General features: G+C 36.4%; 1 protein-coding gene across 7 annotated transcripts in view; it reads left to right on the forward strand.

Moving 5' to 3' along the window:
- CNTLN (centlein) overlaps window positions 1-19,496 on the forward strand; it is a 331,161-nt gene that overhangs the window by 238,809 nt on the left and 72,856 nt on the right. For all 7 annotated transcript variants that reach the window (XM_032635110.1, XM_032635111.1, XM_032635112.1 and 4 more), the window contains 2 exons: window positions 4,815-4,905; window positions 4,987-5,210. In XM_032635110.1, the coding sequence (XP_032491001.1) occupies window positions 4,815-4,905; window positions 4,987-5,210 (315 nt within the window). The remainder of the gene's footprint in view (window positions 1-4,814; window positions 4,906-4,986; window positions 5,211-19,496) is intronic.

Here is a 19,496-nt window from a genome sequence, read left to right on the forward strand (position 1 = left end):
AAATCCCTAGCGGGTAGAATTACTGCACCATAGACTATGTGTTTCTACGATTTTTGGTGATACTGCTATTTTCCAAAGTGTTGTACCCACCAACAGGCTGTAAACATTTTTACTGCTTCTCATCAACATTTGTTATGTTAGTCCTTCTTATCTCAGCCACTTTTGTTTGTATGTTTAGGTATATCATTGTGGGTTTAGTTTACATTGTGTGATTACTAATAAAGTGTTGAATAATACTTTCTTACAATTATTGACCATTTGGAATTCTTCAGTGAATTGCTTCCTCAACTCTGTGCCATTTACAAATGAGTTGTCTGTGTTTTTCTTATTCATCCGTAGGAGTTCTTACATATGCTACATATGAGCCTTATGTTGATTATATACACTGTAGATATCTTTTCCTACTCCATGCTATGCCTTTTCACCCTTTTTATTGGAATCTTTTGGGGAATAGAACATCAGAATTCTATTGTGGTCAAATTTAACAATATTTTCGTGTATGAATAACACTTTTTATGTCCTCTGTAATTATTCTTTACCTACTTCAACTTAGATATTTTTTATACTACCTTACTTGTTATCTTTTTCTGTTTTATTTGATTTACTGTTTTGATTTTTGTGTCTGTCTGGCATTTATTTTTGCATGTGATGAATGATAGGGATTAAGTTTTACACTTTGCCCCACTGTTCAACAGCACCAACTTTGCTGTAAATTACACGTGCATGTACATGCAGGTATGTCTCTAGACGTTTTCTTCTGTTCCATCAGTATATTTATCTATACCGTACTGTCTCATTAAGTTTATTGTATAGTACTCTTGATTTATAATAGAGCAAGTCTCCCACCTTGTTTTCTTTCAAGAGTCTCTTCAGTATTCTTGGTCCTTGGCTCTTTAGAATCAGCTTCTCACAAACAATCCTTTGGGATTTTGATAGGGACTGTATAAATATAAATTTAATAATAAAACTATGAGAAGACTCTGAAAGGTGGAGAGGAGACACACTGGGTAGGGATCTCAGCACTGAGAGAAGAACATGGTTGGTGAGTTCTCTGGGTTTTCATTTTGCCTGACATATCCTGGCCTGGATGCTGAAGAAACCTGCAACTTGGAAAGGCCAATTGGTTAGATGATAAAAGCCCCCTGTAAAACCCTGTTCTCTCTAGTCAAAGGACTAGGAAATGGACAGCCCAGTAAGACAGAAAACTTTTACACAATAACTGTACTACTCTAGCCGAACACCACAGAAAAAATTACAACCCTACAGCTACCCCCACCAGTAAAGACCTAGTGGGGAACCTACACTTTCACTCTCATCTGGCTATAAGAAGGCATCCCTCCTCCTTCTAACAGGGCCCAGTGAGGGGCCAATGGTAATGACTCCCTCAATTTATGTCATTAGAGACCACATAGGGAGCTGGACATCTGCCTCTATCCAGCAATAAAGAGATGCCCCTTTTGTTTCCTAGCAGGGTTCCTCTAGATTTCAGAGGTGAAGTGCAGAAATTTGGACATTCATTACCTCGCATACCTATAAAGCCTCCCACACCCTCCGCACTGTGTCAAGAGAGGCCAAGTTAGGAGCAGAAAAAAAGTCCTGCTCCATTTCACAACCAGGGTGGTATTAGCAGAGGTCTGTGGGGAGCCTGAACTTTCACCCCCACCGAGAGTAATGAGGTGCTCCTCCCCAACCAGGGTGTCAGCAGAGACTGGACTTCTATCCCCAACTGGCGGTAATGAGGTGGTCCTCCTTGCTCCGTGAGTGTGGCATCAGAGGAAGCCTGCTAAAACAAAAGATTTAAATAAGATATGGAGTCTTGAAACATAATACCCAAAATGTCCAGGATATAACTGAAAATCACTCATTATACCTAGCAACCAGGAACACCTCAACTTGCATGAAAAAAAGGAAACAACAGAAGGTAACAGCAAGATGACATAGACAATCCGATTATATGACAGCACTTTAAAGTAGCTGTCATTAAAAATGCTTCAACAAGCATTTACAAACAGGTTTGAAACAAATGAAAAAATAGAACATCTCAAGAATGAAATAGAAATTCTCATCAATGAAATAGAATATATAAAAAAGAACCAAATGGGAAATTAACCAAAAGATAAGATAACTATTTTGTGTCTGCCCCACAGAGGATGTCATCATTCCCCACCACTCAATTTGATGTCAAGACTGGTGACACCAAACACCCACCAAGAGGGGAAGAAAGGTTTAATACTTACATGATGGAATATAGAACTTAGAAGTGGCTCCACAAGTATGAAAAACAACTGATTTTTGAAAAGTGTGCAAAAGCAGTTCAATAGAGGAAGGATAGTCTTTTCAACAAATAGTGCTGGAACAATTGGAGATCCCTAAACCTATACCTAAACCTCACACCTTATGCAGAAATTAACTTGAAATAGCTCACAGATATAAGTGTAAAACAAATTATAAAACTTTCAGAAGGAACCATAAGAGAAAATCTCTGGGAGTTAAGACTTGCTGAAGAGTTTTTAGACATGTTATCAAAAGCATGATCCCTAAAAGAAAACATCAAATTTTGACTTCATCAAAAATTAAGAACTTTTGCTTTGTGAAAGACCCTATTAAGAGGATTAAAAAGACATACTACAGGCTGGGAGGAAGTATTTATAAATCATATATTTGACAAAGGACTGATATCTTGAATATATAAGGATTTTGTTAAAGCTCAGCAGTAGAAAATCAAACAATCCAAGGAGAAAACAGGTAAAAGACATGAACAGACATTTCACTGAAAAGAATAAATGTATGGCAAGTACGCACACATAAAGACATTCAACATCATTAACCATTAGGGAAATGCAGATTAAGACCCTGATGAGATACACATCTGTTAGAACGCCTAAAATAAAAAATAGCGACAATCCAAGTGCTAACAAGGATGCAGAGAAACTGGATCTCTTATGCAGTGCTTGTGTGAATATAAAGTGGTATAGCACTCTGGGAAACAGTAGGCAGTTTCTTTAGAAAAAGAAATATTAATCATACGCTTACCATACAACCCAGCTCTCTCACTCTTGGACACTTATAGAAATGAAAATTTATGTTTACCTAAAAAACTTGTACATGAATGGTCATAACAGCTTTATTTTTAATAGCTAAAAACTGCAACGACCAAAATTTTCTTTAATAGCTGAATGGTTAATCAAACTATGATACATCGATACCATAGAATACTACTCAGCAATAAAAAAGGTACAGGCTATTGGTATATACAGTGCCCTAGCTTTGTGACTTCAAATTTCTCATCTGGAGCTGGGGCCTAGGCTTTCTTTCCTTTCCTCCTATATTCTGCTTTGGTATTTAAATTGAATTTCGAGGTCACAAGGGATTATGAGTTGTCCTATATTTTGCTAGCCACTTTGCTTGTCACTTGTCTCTCTGGATTCTTTTTTTTTTTTCGCTGCACCACATGGCTTGTGGGATCTTAGTCCCTGAGATTGAACCTGGGCCCCCAGCAGTGAAAGCCTGGAATCATAACCACTGGACCGCCAGGGAAATCCCTCTGAATTCTTGCTTTACTTTATTTTTGGCCTCAGAATTTCCCTTAACACTTTGTCATGTTTAAAACATGCTTTAAGTGTGCTTCCTTCAAAAGTATAAGAATATTTCTGGATTTCTGATCAATAATAGTACTGGAAATGGAAGCCTCTTTTTTATTTTAGGTCCAGTTAATTTGATATCAAGTCTGGTAACTAATATTGGTAATTTGATAGTTCTATTTTGGATCTTTTTATAGTGGTAGATACATGACCAATGCATAATATTAACTGAATCTTAATAAGGGAATGAAACATTTAAAAATATATTTTATATACTGGTTCTGAAGACAAGTTCAAATGAGATATTTAATGAAACATGGTTCGTTTAAAGGAAAGTAATTCGTTTAAAGGAAAACCCTATCTTAGTTAGAAGTTTCTGGTATTTGTGTTAATAAATCAGTTCTATTACTTTAGGGCCATGCCTTATGTATAATATAGTATAGTTTATATATCTGTTGATATAAAATATATGGCTCGTTGTCAAAGTAACATTTGGTCAAATTTATTTTTTCCTTCCATTTTTATATGTTTCTGAATTGGGTTGTTTGAAAAAAATTCCTTTTTTTAAAGAAATAGTTTTCTAGGTTGATATTTTTCCTGTTTCCCGGGCAATAAATTCTTAAACAAAACAACATATTTTATTATTAGGATTTATAATATTTTGAAACATATTCCTATTTAAGTTTTTGTTTTGGGAAAGCTTTTATAGATTGGTGAAACAGTTTGAAACAAAAGTCAACATGGCTTCATTTTATTTAGTCTCAGGGTGTTGGAATGTCATGAGGAAAAGATACAGATTCAAGGAAAGTTACTTTATTTTCATCAACATTATTTTAGCTTCATTTGTAAGAAGGGATTTGTCATTCTACAATGGAGAACAGTATTTGAGAAAAGGAACTAGATTCCCAGAGAATACATTATTAAATATAGTTATTTTATTTTTGTCACTTTTACTACTTTTGCTCCTAGCTTTGTAAACTGTTCATAGGTTAAATTTCTACTACTTTTGGGTTCATTTTTGTATTTTTATCTTCTACCTGCTAGGTCAACGTTAGTGCACGTATTACGTTCATTTATGAGTTCTTGGCATCAATTATAGAATTTTATTGTCCAGACTTATTTTTTAACTCTGTACAAATATGTTTTTAAGTAAAGAAATATTGTATACTATGTTGGTTCACTTGAAATTGTTATTGAGTAATAATCTAATTTTTATGAAACTTTCAAATTTAGAATTATTTTCACAAGAATACCAAAAATCCAACTTTTCAAAAGAAGAATAGTAATATTCAAAAGAGTTCACATACGACAGGTCCTACCAGAGGTAAGAATACATACGAAATTAACAATGTCTTTTTAATTTAATGAGATTTTTAAAAAAATTATTAACATTCTTTTTGTATAGTTAACAGAGAAAACTGGAAAAATGTAACGGCCCAGAAGTCAAATAGCAGTATTATTCTATTACGAGAACGTATAGTATCCTTGCAACAACAGAACAGTGTACTTTTGAATGCCAAAAAAGCAGCAAAACTGTCTATTAAAGAATATAAAGAAGTCAATGAAAAGCTCCTTCACCAGCAGCAAGTGTCTGATCAGCGGTTTCAAACAAGCAGACAGACAATAAAGGTAGAGGGAACTTTACAAATAAATTCCAGTAGACTATATTTTAAAAATGGATATTTTGTTTTACATGTGTTGTTTGGTTCATATTTGTGTTAGACATGTCTATGAGTTTAAAAATTTCCCAGACACTGCTAACTGCTGAAATGTTTGATATCTAGATTTCTTAAATAAGGTCTTATTAAGGAGAACTCCAAATCTTTTGACAAGTATTTTACTAGAATTCCTTTTCCACTTAGTTTTTTTCTTTACCTTAACATTTTTATGTCATATTTTTTCTGTTATATCTTAGATTTTAAAAGCAGGCTCCATAAATTCATTAAGCTCGCCCATTTGCCCATGTCTAAAACTTTCCGTTTATCATTATAAATCACATTATTAACTAGTAATTGCCCCAGCTCTTCTTTGCAAATACTAGTATAAAATGTGAAGATTTTAATATAAATATCTATATTAATGTGTTCCTATAACACATATGTTTTTACTCAGGTGAGCTGAGTTTTCTGTAACAATTTTTAGACACAGTATACCTTACTGCTGGTTATATAATTTAATCTTAAAGCAAATAAAAAACAACAGATTATTCCTTAAGTCTCTATTCTTTTTAAAAATTTTTTATTGAAGTATAGTGGATTTACAATGTTGTGTTAATTTCTGCTGACAGCAGAGTGACTCAATTATACATATATATTCTTTTTCATATGCCTTTCTGTTATGGTTTTATCACAAGGAATTGAATGTAATCCCTGTGCTATACAGCAGGACCTTGTTTATCCATCCTGTATATAATAGTTTGCGTCTACTAATCCCAAACTCCCAATCCTTCCTTTCCCCACCCCTCCTCCCCCTTGGCAACCACAAGTTCTCTATGTCTCTGAGTCTCTTCTGTTTCATAGATATGTTCATTTGTGTTGTATTTTAGATTTCATATATAAGTGATATCATATGGTATTTGACTTTCTCTTTCTGACTTACTTCTCTTAGTATGAAAATCCCTAGGTCCAACTGTGTTGCTGCAAATGGCATTATTTCATTCTTTTTAATGGCTGAGTAATATTCCATTGTGTGTGTGTGTGTGTGTGTGTGTGTGTGTATACCACATCTTTATCCATTCATCTGTCAATGGACATTTAGGTTGTTTCCATGTCTTGGCTATTGTAAATAGTGCTGCTCTGAACATAGGGGTGCATGTATCTTTTTGAATTATAGTTTTGTCTGGGTATATCCTCAGGAGTGGGATTGCTGGATCATATGGCAACTCCATTTTTAGTTTTTAGAGGAACCTCCATACTATTTTCCATAGTGGTTACAACAATGTACATTCCCACCATCAGTGTAAAAGGATTCCCTTTTCTCCACACCCTCTCCAGCATTTGTTATTTGTAAATTTTTAATGATGGCCATTCTGACTGGTGTTAGTTGGTACCTCACTGCAGTTTTGATTTTCATTTCTCTAATAATTAACAATGATGAGCATCTTTTCATGTGCCTATGAGCCATTTGTATGTCTTCTTTGGAGAAATGTCTACTTAGGTCTTCTGCCCTTTTTTGATTGAATTTTTCTTTGCTATTGTTGTTATTGAATTGTATGATCTGTTTGTATATTTTGGATATTAAGCTTCTGTTGGTCACACCATTTGCAAATATTTTCTCCCAGTTGGTAGGTTGTCTTTTTGTTTTGTTTGTGGTTTCCTTTGCTGTGCAAAAGCTTGTAAGTTTGATTAGTTCCCAATATTATTGTTTATTTTTGCTCTTATTTCTATTGCCTTGGGAGACTGCTTAAGTATCCATTCTTAAAGGTATTTGTGTGTATAAGGAATGATTTATTGTTTACACAGAAGTAATATTTTCATCATTCTAGAAAATAATTTTTAAACCACTATCACACATAATTTTAAATTATAAATTCCCTACTTCCAATATCTAGTGGTTTGATTCAAGCAATGCTTAGAAATGTTTTACTTATAAAAGATTAGTGGTATACTAGTTGTACTAACAGGAACTGTGTTTGGCCTTTATTCCAAGAGTGGACTTATACCCAATCTTGACCCATGTTCCACACTTACACTGGAAGTTACTTTCTATGATCTGGTTTTTATAAATGTATTAACACTTGTTTTGTGACCTAACATATAGTAGATCTTGGAGAATATTCCATTTGAACTTGATAAGAATTTGTATTTTGCTGTTGTTGGGTTGGGTGTTCTATATATATCTCTTACATGTAGTTGGTTAATACTGATGTTCAACTCTTCTGTTGTTGCTGGTTTTCTGTTCAGTTTTGTCAATTATTGAGAGTGAGGTAAATGAAGTATCAATTATTGAGAGTGGGTAAAATCACCCACTATTATTATTTTTGGCAGTAACTTTAATGAAACATAATTCACATACCAGACAATTCTATCATTTAATTCAGTGGTTGTTACAATATGGACAAAGTTGTGCAACCATCACCAAAATCAATTTTAGAACATTTTCATAACGTCAGAAAGAGACCCTGAACCCTTTGCTTATCATCCTTCCATTTCCCCATCTCTCTGAGCCCTAGGCAATCACTAATCTACATTCTGTTTATTTGGATTTGCATATTCTAGACATTTAATATAGATGGAATCAACAATATCTGGCCTTTTGTGTCTGGCTTCTTTCACTTAGCATAATGTTTTCAAAGTTCATCCATGTTGTAGCATATATCACTATTAGTGTAAGGACTTTGAAAATTTACTCTTCCATAAAAACAATGGAAAAAGGGCAAAAATTGTTGAGAATCAACATTTTCATAACACTGGGTACAGAACCAAGTCTTCTAAGTGTTAATGTAATATTCCTAAGGGAATTAATAGATGGTTCAAGGAAGTTACAGGTTTTCTAAGCTGAAAAGATGAATTCCTTATCTTTAAAAAGATTGAAGATCAAGCAGAGGTATTTTACATGAAAACTATAAAGCATTTTATAGAGACTCTGTGTGCATATTAGGGATCACTTACAATTCTTCAGTGAAACTCTGGAAATTAACCATACTTGCAAGGATCTAAGGAGTGTTTATTCAAGAAAAACAAATGTGTCTAGATAAGAACAGGAAACTTTGATGGAACAGGCATTTTAATTTGTCCCAGGTCAGCAATAGTCTTGGAAAAACAATAGTGCATGTTCCCCATGCATCCTGGCAGCTACCAGAAGAAGCAGAATGGAACTGGAGCTCCTTGTAAGCCTCATTCCCAATTAATTGTCATTATTTGCTCTATCCAGTGGTTCTCTGGAAGACCCCAGGCACTCTGATCTCATTCAGTGTGGACAGCTCTCTTCTCGGCAGGGAGGGGTTGGTGGATGGGGTTGTCAGCTACAGTACAGGCAAGTGTCTTAACTTCAGGTTGCCTGAGGGTGATGGATTCCAGTTTTCGTCAAACAATATATTAACCAAATAGCTTGAATGGGGAATGAGATGCCCATAAGAGTTTTGAAAGGCTCTGACATATTCTTGGGAATCTAGAGGACACATGCATTCATAGAGCTATGTGCATGCTCAGAAAAGAAATGAGAAAACCCAATCTCTTGCCTCTATCTTACCTTAAGACACCATATAAGAAGACAGTCAATGTTAAGGCAGTATTATTCATAGCAGCATTATTAATAATAGCCAAAAGGTAGAAACAACTGAAATGTCCATTTGTTAGTGAGCGGATAAACAGACTGTGATATATTCATATAAGGAATATTATTAAATCACCAATATTAGTGAAATATTGACACACAATATAATATGAAAGAATCTTAATTTTTTCTTCTTTTTGGGTGCGTTGGGTCTTTGTTGCTGCACGCAGGCTATCTCTAGTTGTGGCTAGCAGGGGCTACTCTTCATTGTGGTGCACGGGCTTCTCATTATGGTGGCTTCTCGTTGCGGAGCACAGGCTCTAGATGTGCAGGCTTCAGTAATTGTGGGTCGTAGGCTCAGTAGTTGTGGGTCGTAGGCTCAGTAGTTGTGGGTCGTGGGCTCAGTAGTTGTGGCTCACGGGCTCTAGAGCGCAGGCTCAGTAGTTGCGGCACACAGGATTAGTAGCTCTGCAAGATATGGGATCTTCCTGGACCAGGGCTCAAACCCATGTCCCCTGCATTGGCAGGCAGACTCTTTTATTTTTTTTTCATATCTTTATTGAACTATAAATGCTTTACAATGTTGTGTTAGTTTCTGCTATACAACAAAGTGAATCAGTTATATGTATACATATATCCCCATATCCCCTCTTTCTTGAGCCTCCCTATCGCACCCCTCTAGGTCATCACAAAGCATCAAGTTGATCTCCCTGTGCTATGCAGCAGCTTCCCACTAGCCATCCATTTTACATTTGGTAATGTATATATGTCAGTGCTACTGTCTCACTTCATCCCAGCTTCCCCTTCCCACCCTGTGCCCTCAAGTCCATTCTCTACATCTGTGTCTTTATTCCTGCCCTGCCACTAGGTTCATCAGTACCGCTTTTTTCAATTCCATATATATGGGTTAGCATACGATATTTGTTTTTCTCTTTCTGACTTACTTCACTCTGTATGACAGATTCTAGGTCCATCCACCTCACTACCAAAAACTCAATTTCATTCCCTTCTATGGCTGAGTAATATTCCATTATGTATATGTGCCACATCTTCTTTATCCATTCATCTATTGATGGACATTTAGGTTTCTTCCATGTACTGGCTACTGTAAATAGTGCTGCACTGAATATTGTGGTACATGTATCTTTTTGAATTATGGTTTTCTCGGTGTATATGCCCAGTAGTGGGATTGCTGGGTCATATGGTAGTTCTATTTTCAGCTTTTAAGGAAACTCCATACTGTTCTCCATACTGGCTGTATCAATTTAAATTCCCACCAACAGTGCAGGAGAGTACCCTTTTCTCCACACCCTCTCCAGCATTTATTGTTTGTAGATTTTTTGATGATGGCCATTCTGACCAGTGTGAGGTGATACTTCATTGTAGTTTTGATTTGCATTTCTCTAATGATTAGTGATACTGAGCATTCTTTCATGTGTTTATCGGTAATCTGTATATCTTCTTTGGAGAAATGTCTATTTAGGTCTTGTGCCCAGTTTTGGATTGGGTTGTTTGTTTTCTTGAGCTGCATGAGCTGCTTGTATATATATATATATATATATATATATATTTTTTTTTTTTTTTTTTTTTGTGGTACGCAGGCCTCTCACTGTTGTGGCCTCTCCCGTTGTGGAGCCCAGGCTCCGGACGCGCAGGCTCAGCGGCCATGGCTCACGGGCGCAGCCGCTCCGTGGCATGTGGGATCTTCCCGGACCGGGGCACGAACCCGTGTCCCCTGCATCGGCAGGCGGACTCTCAACCACTGCGCCACCAGGGAAGTCCACTGCTTGTATATATTGGAGATGAATCCTTTGTCAGTTGCTTCGTTTGCAAATATTTTCTCCCATTCTGAGGGTTGTCTTTTCGTCTTGTTCAAGATTTCCTTTGCTGTGCAAGAGCTTTGAAGTTTCATTAGGTCCCATTTGTTTATTTTTGTTTTCATTTCCATTTCTCCAGGAGGTGGGTCAAAAAGGATCTTCCTGTGACTTATGTCATAGAGTGTTCTGCCTATGTTTTCCTCTAAGAGTTTCATAGTGTCTGGCCTTACATTTAGGTCTTTAATCCATTTTGAGTTTATTTCTGTGTATGGTGTTAGGGTGTGTTTTAATTTCATTCTTTTTGATTTGTCTATCCATTTATCCCAGAACCACTTATTAAAGAGGCTGTCTTTTCTCCACTGTGTATATTCCTGACTCCTTTATCAAAGATAAGGTGACCATATGTGCATGGGTTTACCTCTGGACTTTCTATCCTGTTCTATTGATCTATCTTTCTGTTTTTGTGCCAGTACCATAGTGTCTTGATTAGTGTAGCTTTGTAGTATAGTCTGAAGTCAGGGAGCTGGATTCCTCCAGCTCCGTTTTTCTTACTCAAGATTGCTTTCGCTATGCAGGGTCTTTTGTGTTTCCATACAAATTGTAAAATTTCTAGTTCTAGTTCTGTGAAAATTGCGATTGGTAATTTGATAGGGATTGCATTGAACCTGTAGATTGCTTTGGGTAGTATAGTCATTTTCAGAGAATTGATTCTTCCAATCCAGGAGCGTGATATATCTTTCCATCTCTTTATGTTATCTTTGATTTCTTTCATCAGTGTTTTATAGTGTTCTGAGTACCGGTCTTTTGCCTCATTAGGTAGGTTTTTTATTTTTTTGTTGCGATGGTAAATGGAATTGTTTCCTTAAATTCTCTTTCTGATCTTTCTTTGTTAGTGTATAGTGTAATGCAAGAAATTTCTGTGTGGTAATTTTGTATCCTGCTACTTTACCAAATTCATTGATTAGCTCTAGTAGTTCTCTGGTCACATCTTTGGGATTTTCTATGTATAGTATCATGTCATCAGCAAACAGTGACAGTTTTACTTCTTCTTTTCCGATTTGGTTTCCTTTTATTTCTTTTTCTTCTCTGATTGTAGTGGCTAAAGCTTCCAAAACTATGTTGAATAATAGTGGCAAGAGTGGACATCCTTGTCTTGTTCCTGATCTTAGAAGAAATGCTTTCAGTTTTTTACCATTGACAATGATATTTGCTGTGGGTTTGTCATATATACCTTTTATTATGTCGAGGGAGGTTCCCTCTGTGCCCAGTTTCTGGAGTGTTTTTTATCATAATTGGGTGTTGAATTTTGTCAGAAACTTTTTCTGCATCTATTGAGATGTTCATATGGTTTTTATTCTTTAATTTGTTAATATGGTGTATCACATTGATTGTTTTACGTTTTATTGAAGAATCCTTGCATCCCTGGGATAATCCCACTTGATCATCGTGTATGATCCTTTTCATGTGTTGTCGGATTCTATTTGCTAGTATTTTATTGAATATTTTTGCATCTATGTTCATCATTGATATTGGTCTATAATTTTCTTTTTTTGTAGTATCTTTGTCTAGTTTGGGTATCAGGGTGATGATGGCATCATAAAACGAGTTTGAGATTGTTCCTCCCTCTGCAATTTTTTGGAAGAGTTTGAGGAGGATAGGTGTTAACTCTTCTCTAAATGTTTGATAGAATTCACCTGTGAAGGCTTCTGGTCCTGGACTTCTATTTGCTGGAAGATTTTTTTTTAAGTTTTTTTTTTTCTTAACATCTTTATTGGAGTATAATTGCTTTACAACGTTGTGTTAATTTCTGCTTTATAACAAAGTGAATCAGCTATACATATACATATATCCCCATATCTTGCATCTCCCTCCCACTCTCCCTATCCCACCCCTCTAGGTGGTCACAAAGTACCAAGTTGATCTTGCTGTGCTATGCAGCTGCTTCCCACTAGCTATCTGTTTTACATTTGGTAGTGTATATGTATCAGTGCTACTCTCTCACTTCGTCCCAGCTTACCCTTCCCTCTCCCTGTGTCCTCAAGTCCAGTCTCTATGTCTTTATTCCTGTCCTGCCCCTAGGTTCTTCAGAACCTTTTTTTTTTAGATTCCATATATATGTGTTAGCATATGATATTTGTTTTTCTATATCTGACTTATTTCACTCTGTATGACAGACTCTAGGTCCATCCACCTCACTACAAATAACTGAATTTCTTTTTATGGCTGAGTAATATTACTTTGTATATATGTGCCACATCTTCTTTATCTGTTCATCTGTTGATGGACACTTAGGTTGCTTCCATGTCCTGGCTACTGTAAATAGTGCTACAATGAACATTGTGGTACATGACTCTTTTTGCATTATGGTTTTCTCAGGGTATATGCCCAGTAGTGGGATTGCTGGGTCGTATGGTAGTTCTATTTTTAGTTTTTTAAGGAACCTCCATACTGTTCTCCATAGTAGCTGTATCAGTTTACATTCCCACCAACTGCAAGAGGGTTCCATTTTCTCCACACCCTCTCTGCTGGAAGATTTTGTTTCCTGTAAATGTATTTATTTTATTTATTGATTATTATTTTTGGCCTTGTTGTGTCTTCGTTGATGCATGTGGGCTTTGTCCAGTTGCGGCGAACAGGGGCTGCTCTTTTTGCAGTGCACAGGCTTCTCATTTTGGTGGCTTCTCTTGCTGTGCAGCACAGGCTCTAGGCACGCAGGTTTCAGTAGTTGTGGCACACAGACTCTAGAGCACAGGCTCAGTAGTTGTGGCGCACAGGCTTAGTTGCTCTGCAGCATGTGGGATCTTCCCGGACCAGGGATCGAACCCATGTCCCCTGCATAGGCAGGCGTTTTCTTAACCACTGTGCCACCAGGGAAGCCCTGGAAGATTTTTAATTACAGTTTCAATTTCATTACCTGTGATTGGTCTGTTTATATTTTCTAATTTTTCCTTGTTCAGTTTTGGAAAGTTGTAGTTTTCCAAGAATTTCTCCCTTTCTTCCAGGTTGTCCATTTTATTGGTATATAGTTGCTTGTAGTAGTCTCTTAATGATCTTTTATATTTCTGCGGTGTCAGTTGTAATATCTCCTTTTTCATTTCTAATTTCATTGATTTGAGTCCTCTCCCTTTTTTTCTTGATGAGTCTGCCTAAAGCTTTATCAATTTTGTCTATCTTCTCAAAGAACCAAATTTTAGTTTTATTGATCTTTGCTATCATTTTCTTCTTTTGTATTTCATTTCTTTCTACTCTGATCTGTATGATTTCTTTCCTTCTCCTAACTATGGGTTTTCTTTTTCTAGTTGCTTTAGGTGTAAGGTTACATTGTTTATTTGAGATTTTTCTTGTTTCTTGAGGTGAACTTGAAATCCTATGTACTTCCCTCTTAGAACTCCTTTTGCTGCTTCCCATAGGTTTTGGATTGTCGTGTTTTCATTGTCATTTGTTTCTTGGTATTTTTTAATTTCTTCTTTGATATTTTCAGTGATCTCTTGCTTATTTAGCAGTGCACTGTTTAGCCTCCGTGGATTTGTGTTTTTTACTGTTTTTTTTTTCCTGTAATTGATTTTTAGTCTCATAGCGTTGTGGTCAGAAAAGATGCTTGATAATATTTAGTTTTCTTAGATTTTCCAAGGCTTGATTTGTGACCCAATATGTGGTCTATTCTGGAGAATGTTCCATGTGCACTTGAGAAGAAAGTATATTCTTTCACTTTTGGGTGGAATGTCCTAAAAATATCAATTAAGTCTGTCTGGTCTGTTGTGTCATTTAAAGCTTGTGTTTCCTTATATTTTTTCATTTTGGATGATCTGTCCATGTTGAAAGTGGGGTGTTAAAATTCCCCTACTGTGATTGTGTTACTGTCAATTCCCCCTTTTATGGCTGTTAGCATTTGCCTTGTGTATTGTGGTGCTCCAATGTTGGGTGCATAAATATTTAAAATTGTTATATCTTCTTCTTGGATTGATCCCTTGATCATTCTGTGGTGTCCTTCTTTGTCTCTTGTAATAGTCTTTATTTTAAAGTCTAATTTGTCTGATATGAGAATTGCTATTCCAGCTTTCTTTTGATTTCCATTTGTAGGGAACATCTTTTTCCCTGCCCTCACTTTCAGTCTGTACATGTCCCTAGGTCTGAAGTGGGTCTTTTGTAGGCAGCATATATACGGGCCTCGTTTTTCTATCCATTCAACCAGTCTGTGTCTTTTGGTTGGAGCATTTAATCCATTTACATTTAAGGTAATTATCAACATGTATGTTCCTACTACCATTTTCTTAATTGTTTTGGGTTTGTAGTTGTATGTCTTTTCCTTCTCTGGTGTTTCATGCCTACAGAAGTACCTTTAGCATTTGTTGTAATGTTGGTTTTGTGGTACTGAATTCTCTTAACTTTTGCTTGTCTGTAAAGGTTTTAATTTCTCCATTGAATCTGAATGAGATTCCTGCTGGGTAGAGTAATCTTGGTTGTAGGTTTTTCCCTTTCATCGCTTTAAATATGTCCTGCCACTCCCTTCTGGCTTGCAGAGTTTCTGCTGAAAGATCAGCTGTTAACCTTATGGGGATTCCTTTTTATGTTATTTGTTGCTTTTCCCTTGCTGCTTTCAATATTTTTTCTTTATATTTAATTTTTGATTGTTTGATTAATATGTGTCTTGGCGTGTTTCTCCTTGGATTTATCCTGTATGGGACTCTCTGCTTCCTGGAGTTGATTGACAATTTCCTTTCCCATATGAGGGAAGTTTTCAATATAATCTCTTGAAATATTTTCTCAGTCCCTTTCTTTTTCTCTTCTTCTGAGCCCCCTATAATTCAAATGTTGGTACACTTGATATTGTCCCAGAGGTCTCTGAGACTGTTCTCAATTCTTTTCATTCTTTTCTCTGTGTTCTGCTCTGTGGTAGTTATTTCCACTATTTTGTCTTCCAGGTCCCTTATCCTTTCTTCTGCCTCAGTTATTCTGCTACTGATTCCTTCTAGAGAATTTTTAATTTCATTTACTGTGTTGTTCATCCTTGTTTGTTTGCTCTTTAGTTCTTCTAGGTCCTTGTTAAATGTTTCTTTTATTTTCTCCATTATATTTCCAAGATTTTGGATCATCTTTACTATCATTACTCTGAATTCTTTTTCAGGTAGACTGCCTATTTCCTCTTCATTTGTTTGGTCTGGTGGGTTTTACCTTGCTCCATCAGCTGCTGTGTATTTCTCTGTCTTTTCATTTTGCTTAACTTACTGTGTTTGGGGTCTCCTTTTCACAGGCTGCAAGTTCGTAGTTCCTGTTGTTTTTGGTGTCTCCTCCCACTGGGTAAGTTTGGTTCAGTGGGTTGTGTAGGCTTCCTTTTGGAGGGAACTGGTGCCTGTGTTCTGATGAATGAGGCTGGATCTTATCTTTCTGGTGTGCAGAACTGCGTCTGGTGGTGTGTTTTGGGGTGTCTTTGACCTTACTATGATTTTAGGCAGCCTCTCTGCTAATGGGTGGGGTTGTGTTCCTTTCTTGCTAGTTGTTTGGCATGGGGTGTCCAGCACTGGAGCTTGCTGGTCGGTGAGTGGAGCTGGGTCTTAGCATTGAGATAGAGATCTATGGGAAAACTCTCACCTATTGATATTATGAGGGGCCGGGAAGTCTCTGGTGGACAGATGTCATGAACTCAGCTCTCCCACCTCAGAGGCTCAGGCCTGACACCAGCCCGGAGCACCAAGACCCTGTCAGCGACATGGCCAGGTACATGGGGAGTTCTTGACTTTTGGAAATTCTGAGGTCTTCTGCCTGTGTTCCGTCGGTGTTCTGTAGGAGTTGTTCCACATGTAGATGTATTTTTGATGTATTTATGGGGAGGAAGGTGATCTCCATGTCTTACTCCTCTGCCATCTCGAAGATCCTTCAGATGGATGAACCTCATTCAGAGATTCAATGCTTACAACTTTATATCCTCCAAATTCAGCAAAAATCACTTTCAATGGAAACCCACTGTACAATTGCTTAGGATTATTTTCTGTTGTCTGAACCTCTTCTTGTGCAAGTCTTCTGGGACTGCTGCACAGAGCCTACTTCCATCTAAACCGAAAGCCCATTCTAGACTCTTTTGTGACTCACATTGCAGGCCTCTGACTTTTCAAACATCCTTCCTCACAAACTATCCATCCACCCTTTAAAACTCTTCCATCCACAAGCCCCAAGAGAAGAGGATTCGTACAGGTAGGAGGTGCACCTTCTAAAGTAGTTTTACCCGTCTGCCCTCCAAGTCCATCTCTACAGCCCTCATGTCTGCCAGGCACTCCCCAGAGCTAAATAAGGGACAAGGCACCGCTTGAGGGCCAATGGCCTAGTCGACCAGCTGCCTGGACCATGGGGAGGAGAGTCTTGATGAATTCTTGATTCCCCTGCCCCCTGAATCAGATACAGCTAAATTCTGCAACAGCAGATTTTTCTTCTCAGAAACTTTTTTGGTAACATCCATCTGAAACAAAGCAGGTTCATTTTAGGATTTGAGATTTCAAGTTTGCTTCGTCTCTTGTCCAATTACATAAACCAATTAATCTTAAATAAGTTTAATCTATCCCCAAATAAAGGACTTTTGCCAAGTGTCAGAATCTGGCATTAAAAACCACAGAGCATAACCTAGTCAACAAATACTTTGGGTCTTTAGGTTAATTTAGCAAATAAACATTGAACATGATAACTACTAAGTCTGAAGTAAACCGTATAATTTTGTATTTTGTGGATCTCCAAAACACCATTTTCGTCTACAGAGATTTATATGGTTACTATTGTATCCTAAACTTATATTTGTCTTTGCTTTATATTTATTTACATAACAGCCTTTATTAAAAAGATTGAAAGTGTTTATAGTTCAGGACCCATTTTTTTCTGTCAGGAATTGTAGAATTTTAAATAGCCTCATTTCCATTTTTATGATCTGTGTTCATGCCTCGTAATAATGAAGTAGAAAACTAGTACTCTCTTATTGTACTTCATTGTTAATCTCCAGAGTTTTCTTTTATCTTACCCCAATAGCTTGTGTAGTACACATTCCTTGTAGGGTATTCAGTTTATATATGTCAGATTCTCTAGGGCCATGGCTTTTGCCAGATGAAGCACTTTTGATTTTGAGGCTGATGAAACACAGTGCTATTATTGATCTGTGCATGACATAGCCTGTCTCTCTCCTAGCAGAGTGTAGCAACATTTATCCAGGAATTTGTGAAATGTCACTCGGATCATGTTCGAAAGGTAAACTGTGCAAAAACCAGGATCCGAGCTGAAGATCCATGTGGAATTGGACGTGACCGTCTTATTCCTACGTCCTATCTTCTAGATGAACCAAGTGATATTTGTAACAGAATGTCTGTGCCTTTTATTAGACTTTGTTAGGAACTATTATTATCACTCAGAACACAATGTACTGTAAAATCATACTCCCTATACTGTTTTCAGTTTCACTTGTGATCTTACCACAGAAAATATTAAGAAAATGTGACCTGAAAACATCACTTAGAAATTTAGTCTCTGTTTATAATGAACCAGTGTTATAATATACTGCACAGTCTTATATTCCTAGTAGTGTTTTCACTTTGTATCAATATACTTTTAGGAAAGTATCTCTCATTAAAATATCAACATAACTGGAAATGACAAATTATAACATTTTTCTCACCATGGGATTATTATGATTTTTAAATATGCATATATTTTAGTGTTTGATTTTAAATGCCTAAAATATTGGTTTGCACATGGATAGTTATGTATGTTTATATTGGTTATAATTAAATTTAGTTTAATGCACCAAATACATGTAAGACTCTCTAATAATGGGATATTCAATAATGAATTAAACATGATCCTTGTCCCCTGTATAAGATACATTAGGGAAGTTGGACATGTGTACCATTGTACAAGGAAGCTCTTATATATATAGCATGTATGTAATATATACCATGGACATGTAGTGGACAAAGACAGACTGTTATTCATTGATGTCATTATTTAGTAAGGCTTTTGAAGGTGATGGCATTTGGGCTTAGACTTAAAATTTGATTTGATTTTGAAAGGTTTGTGTGTAGAACAAAATCAGTAGAAGAAAGAAAGCTTGGAAAAGCATCAACGTGAGAAAGTAGATTGTTGAGACTAATGAGTAATCCAATATATCTGTGGTTTTCAACCCTCGCTGCATGCTGTCCTCACCTGGCGAGTTTTAAAAATACCTATGCCCAGGTCTTATGCTAGACCAATTAAATTAAAATAACTGGGGTGGTCCCTGCACCTTGCTAGTTTTTGAAAGCTCTCAGATGCTTCTGATATACAGTGAGGACTGATACTAAAGTTCAAGAGAACAGAAATTCAATGCAAGTAGCTAGATAAGAGATAGTTTAAATATCAAGGCAAAAGATGATAAGTATTTAGACAATACTAATAGAAAAAGTTAGAAAAAAAGCAGGAGATTTTGCATTGGTTTAACACACAGAGTTTGATGACCAATCATATAGGGAAAGGTTTAAAAAGTTAAATCTTTAAGGTACCAGTGAGGATTCTAATTAAAGTGAACAGAAAGTTGATGATAGAATATATTTGACAATATAATATACTAATTATTGTGGGGTAGTGGGAACCTTATATGAAAACATACCAAGAAGTTTGGATTAAAATATAACTATTATTCTTATAAATGCACACCAGAATTTGCCAAAAAATAAATGTAAAACCCTAGGGGCTAATAATCATATTGACAGCTTACCATTGTAGCCAAGTGCAGTTTGTCACTGAAATGAAGATATCAAGTGAGCAGTAGGATAACTGAGTATAAAATTTAGAGGAAAGGGCTGGGCTGGAGGTATGAATTTTGGAGTTACGAGTATTTAGATTATATTTAAAAACATGAGGCTGAATGGGATCA

This window comes from Phocoena sinus, chromosome 6 (assembly GCF_008692025.1).
Source record: "Phocoena sinus isolate mPhoSin1 chromosome 6, mPhoSin1.pri, whole genome shotgun sequence".
In the NCBI taxonomy this organism is placed as follows: Eukaryota; Metazoa; Chordata; class Mammalia; order Artiodactyla; family Phocoenidae; genus Phocoena; species Phocoena sinus.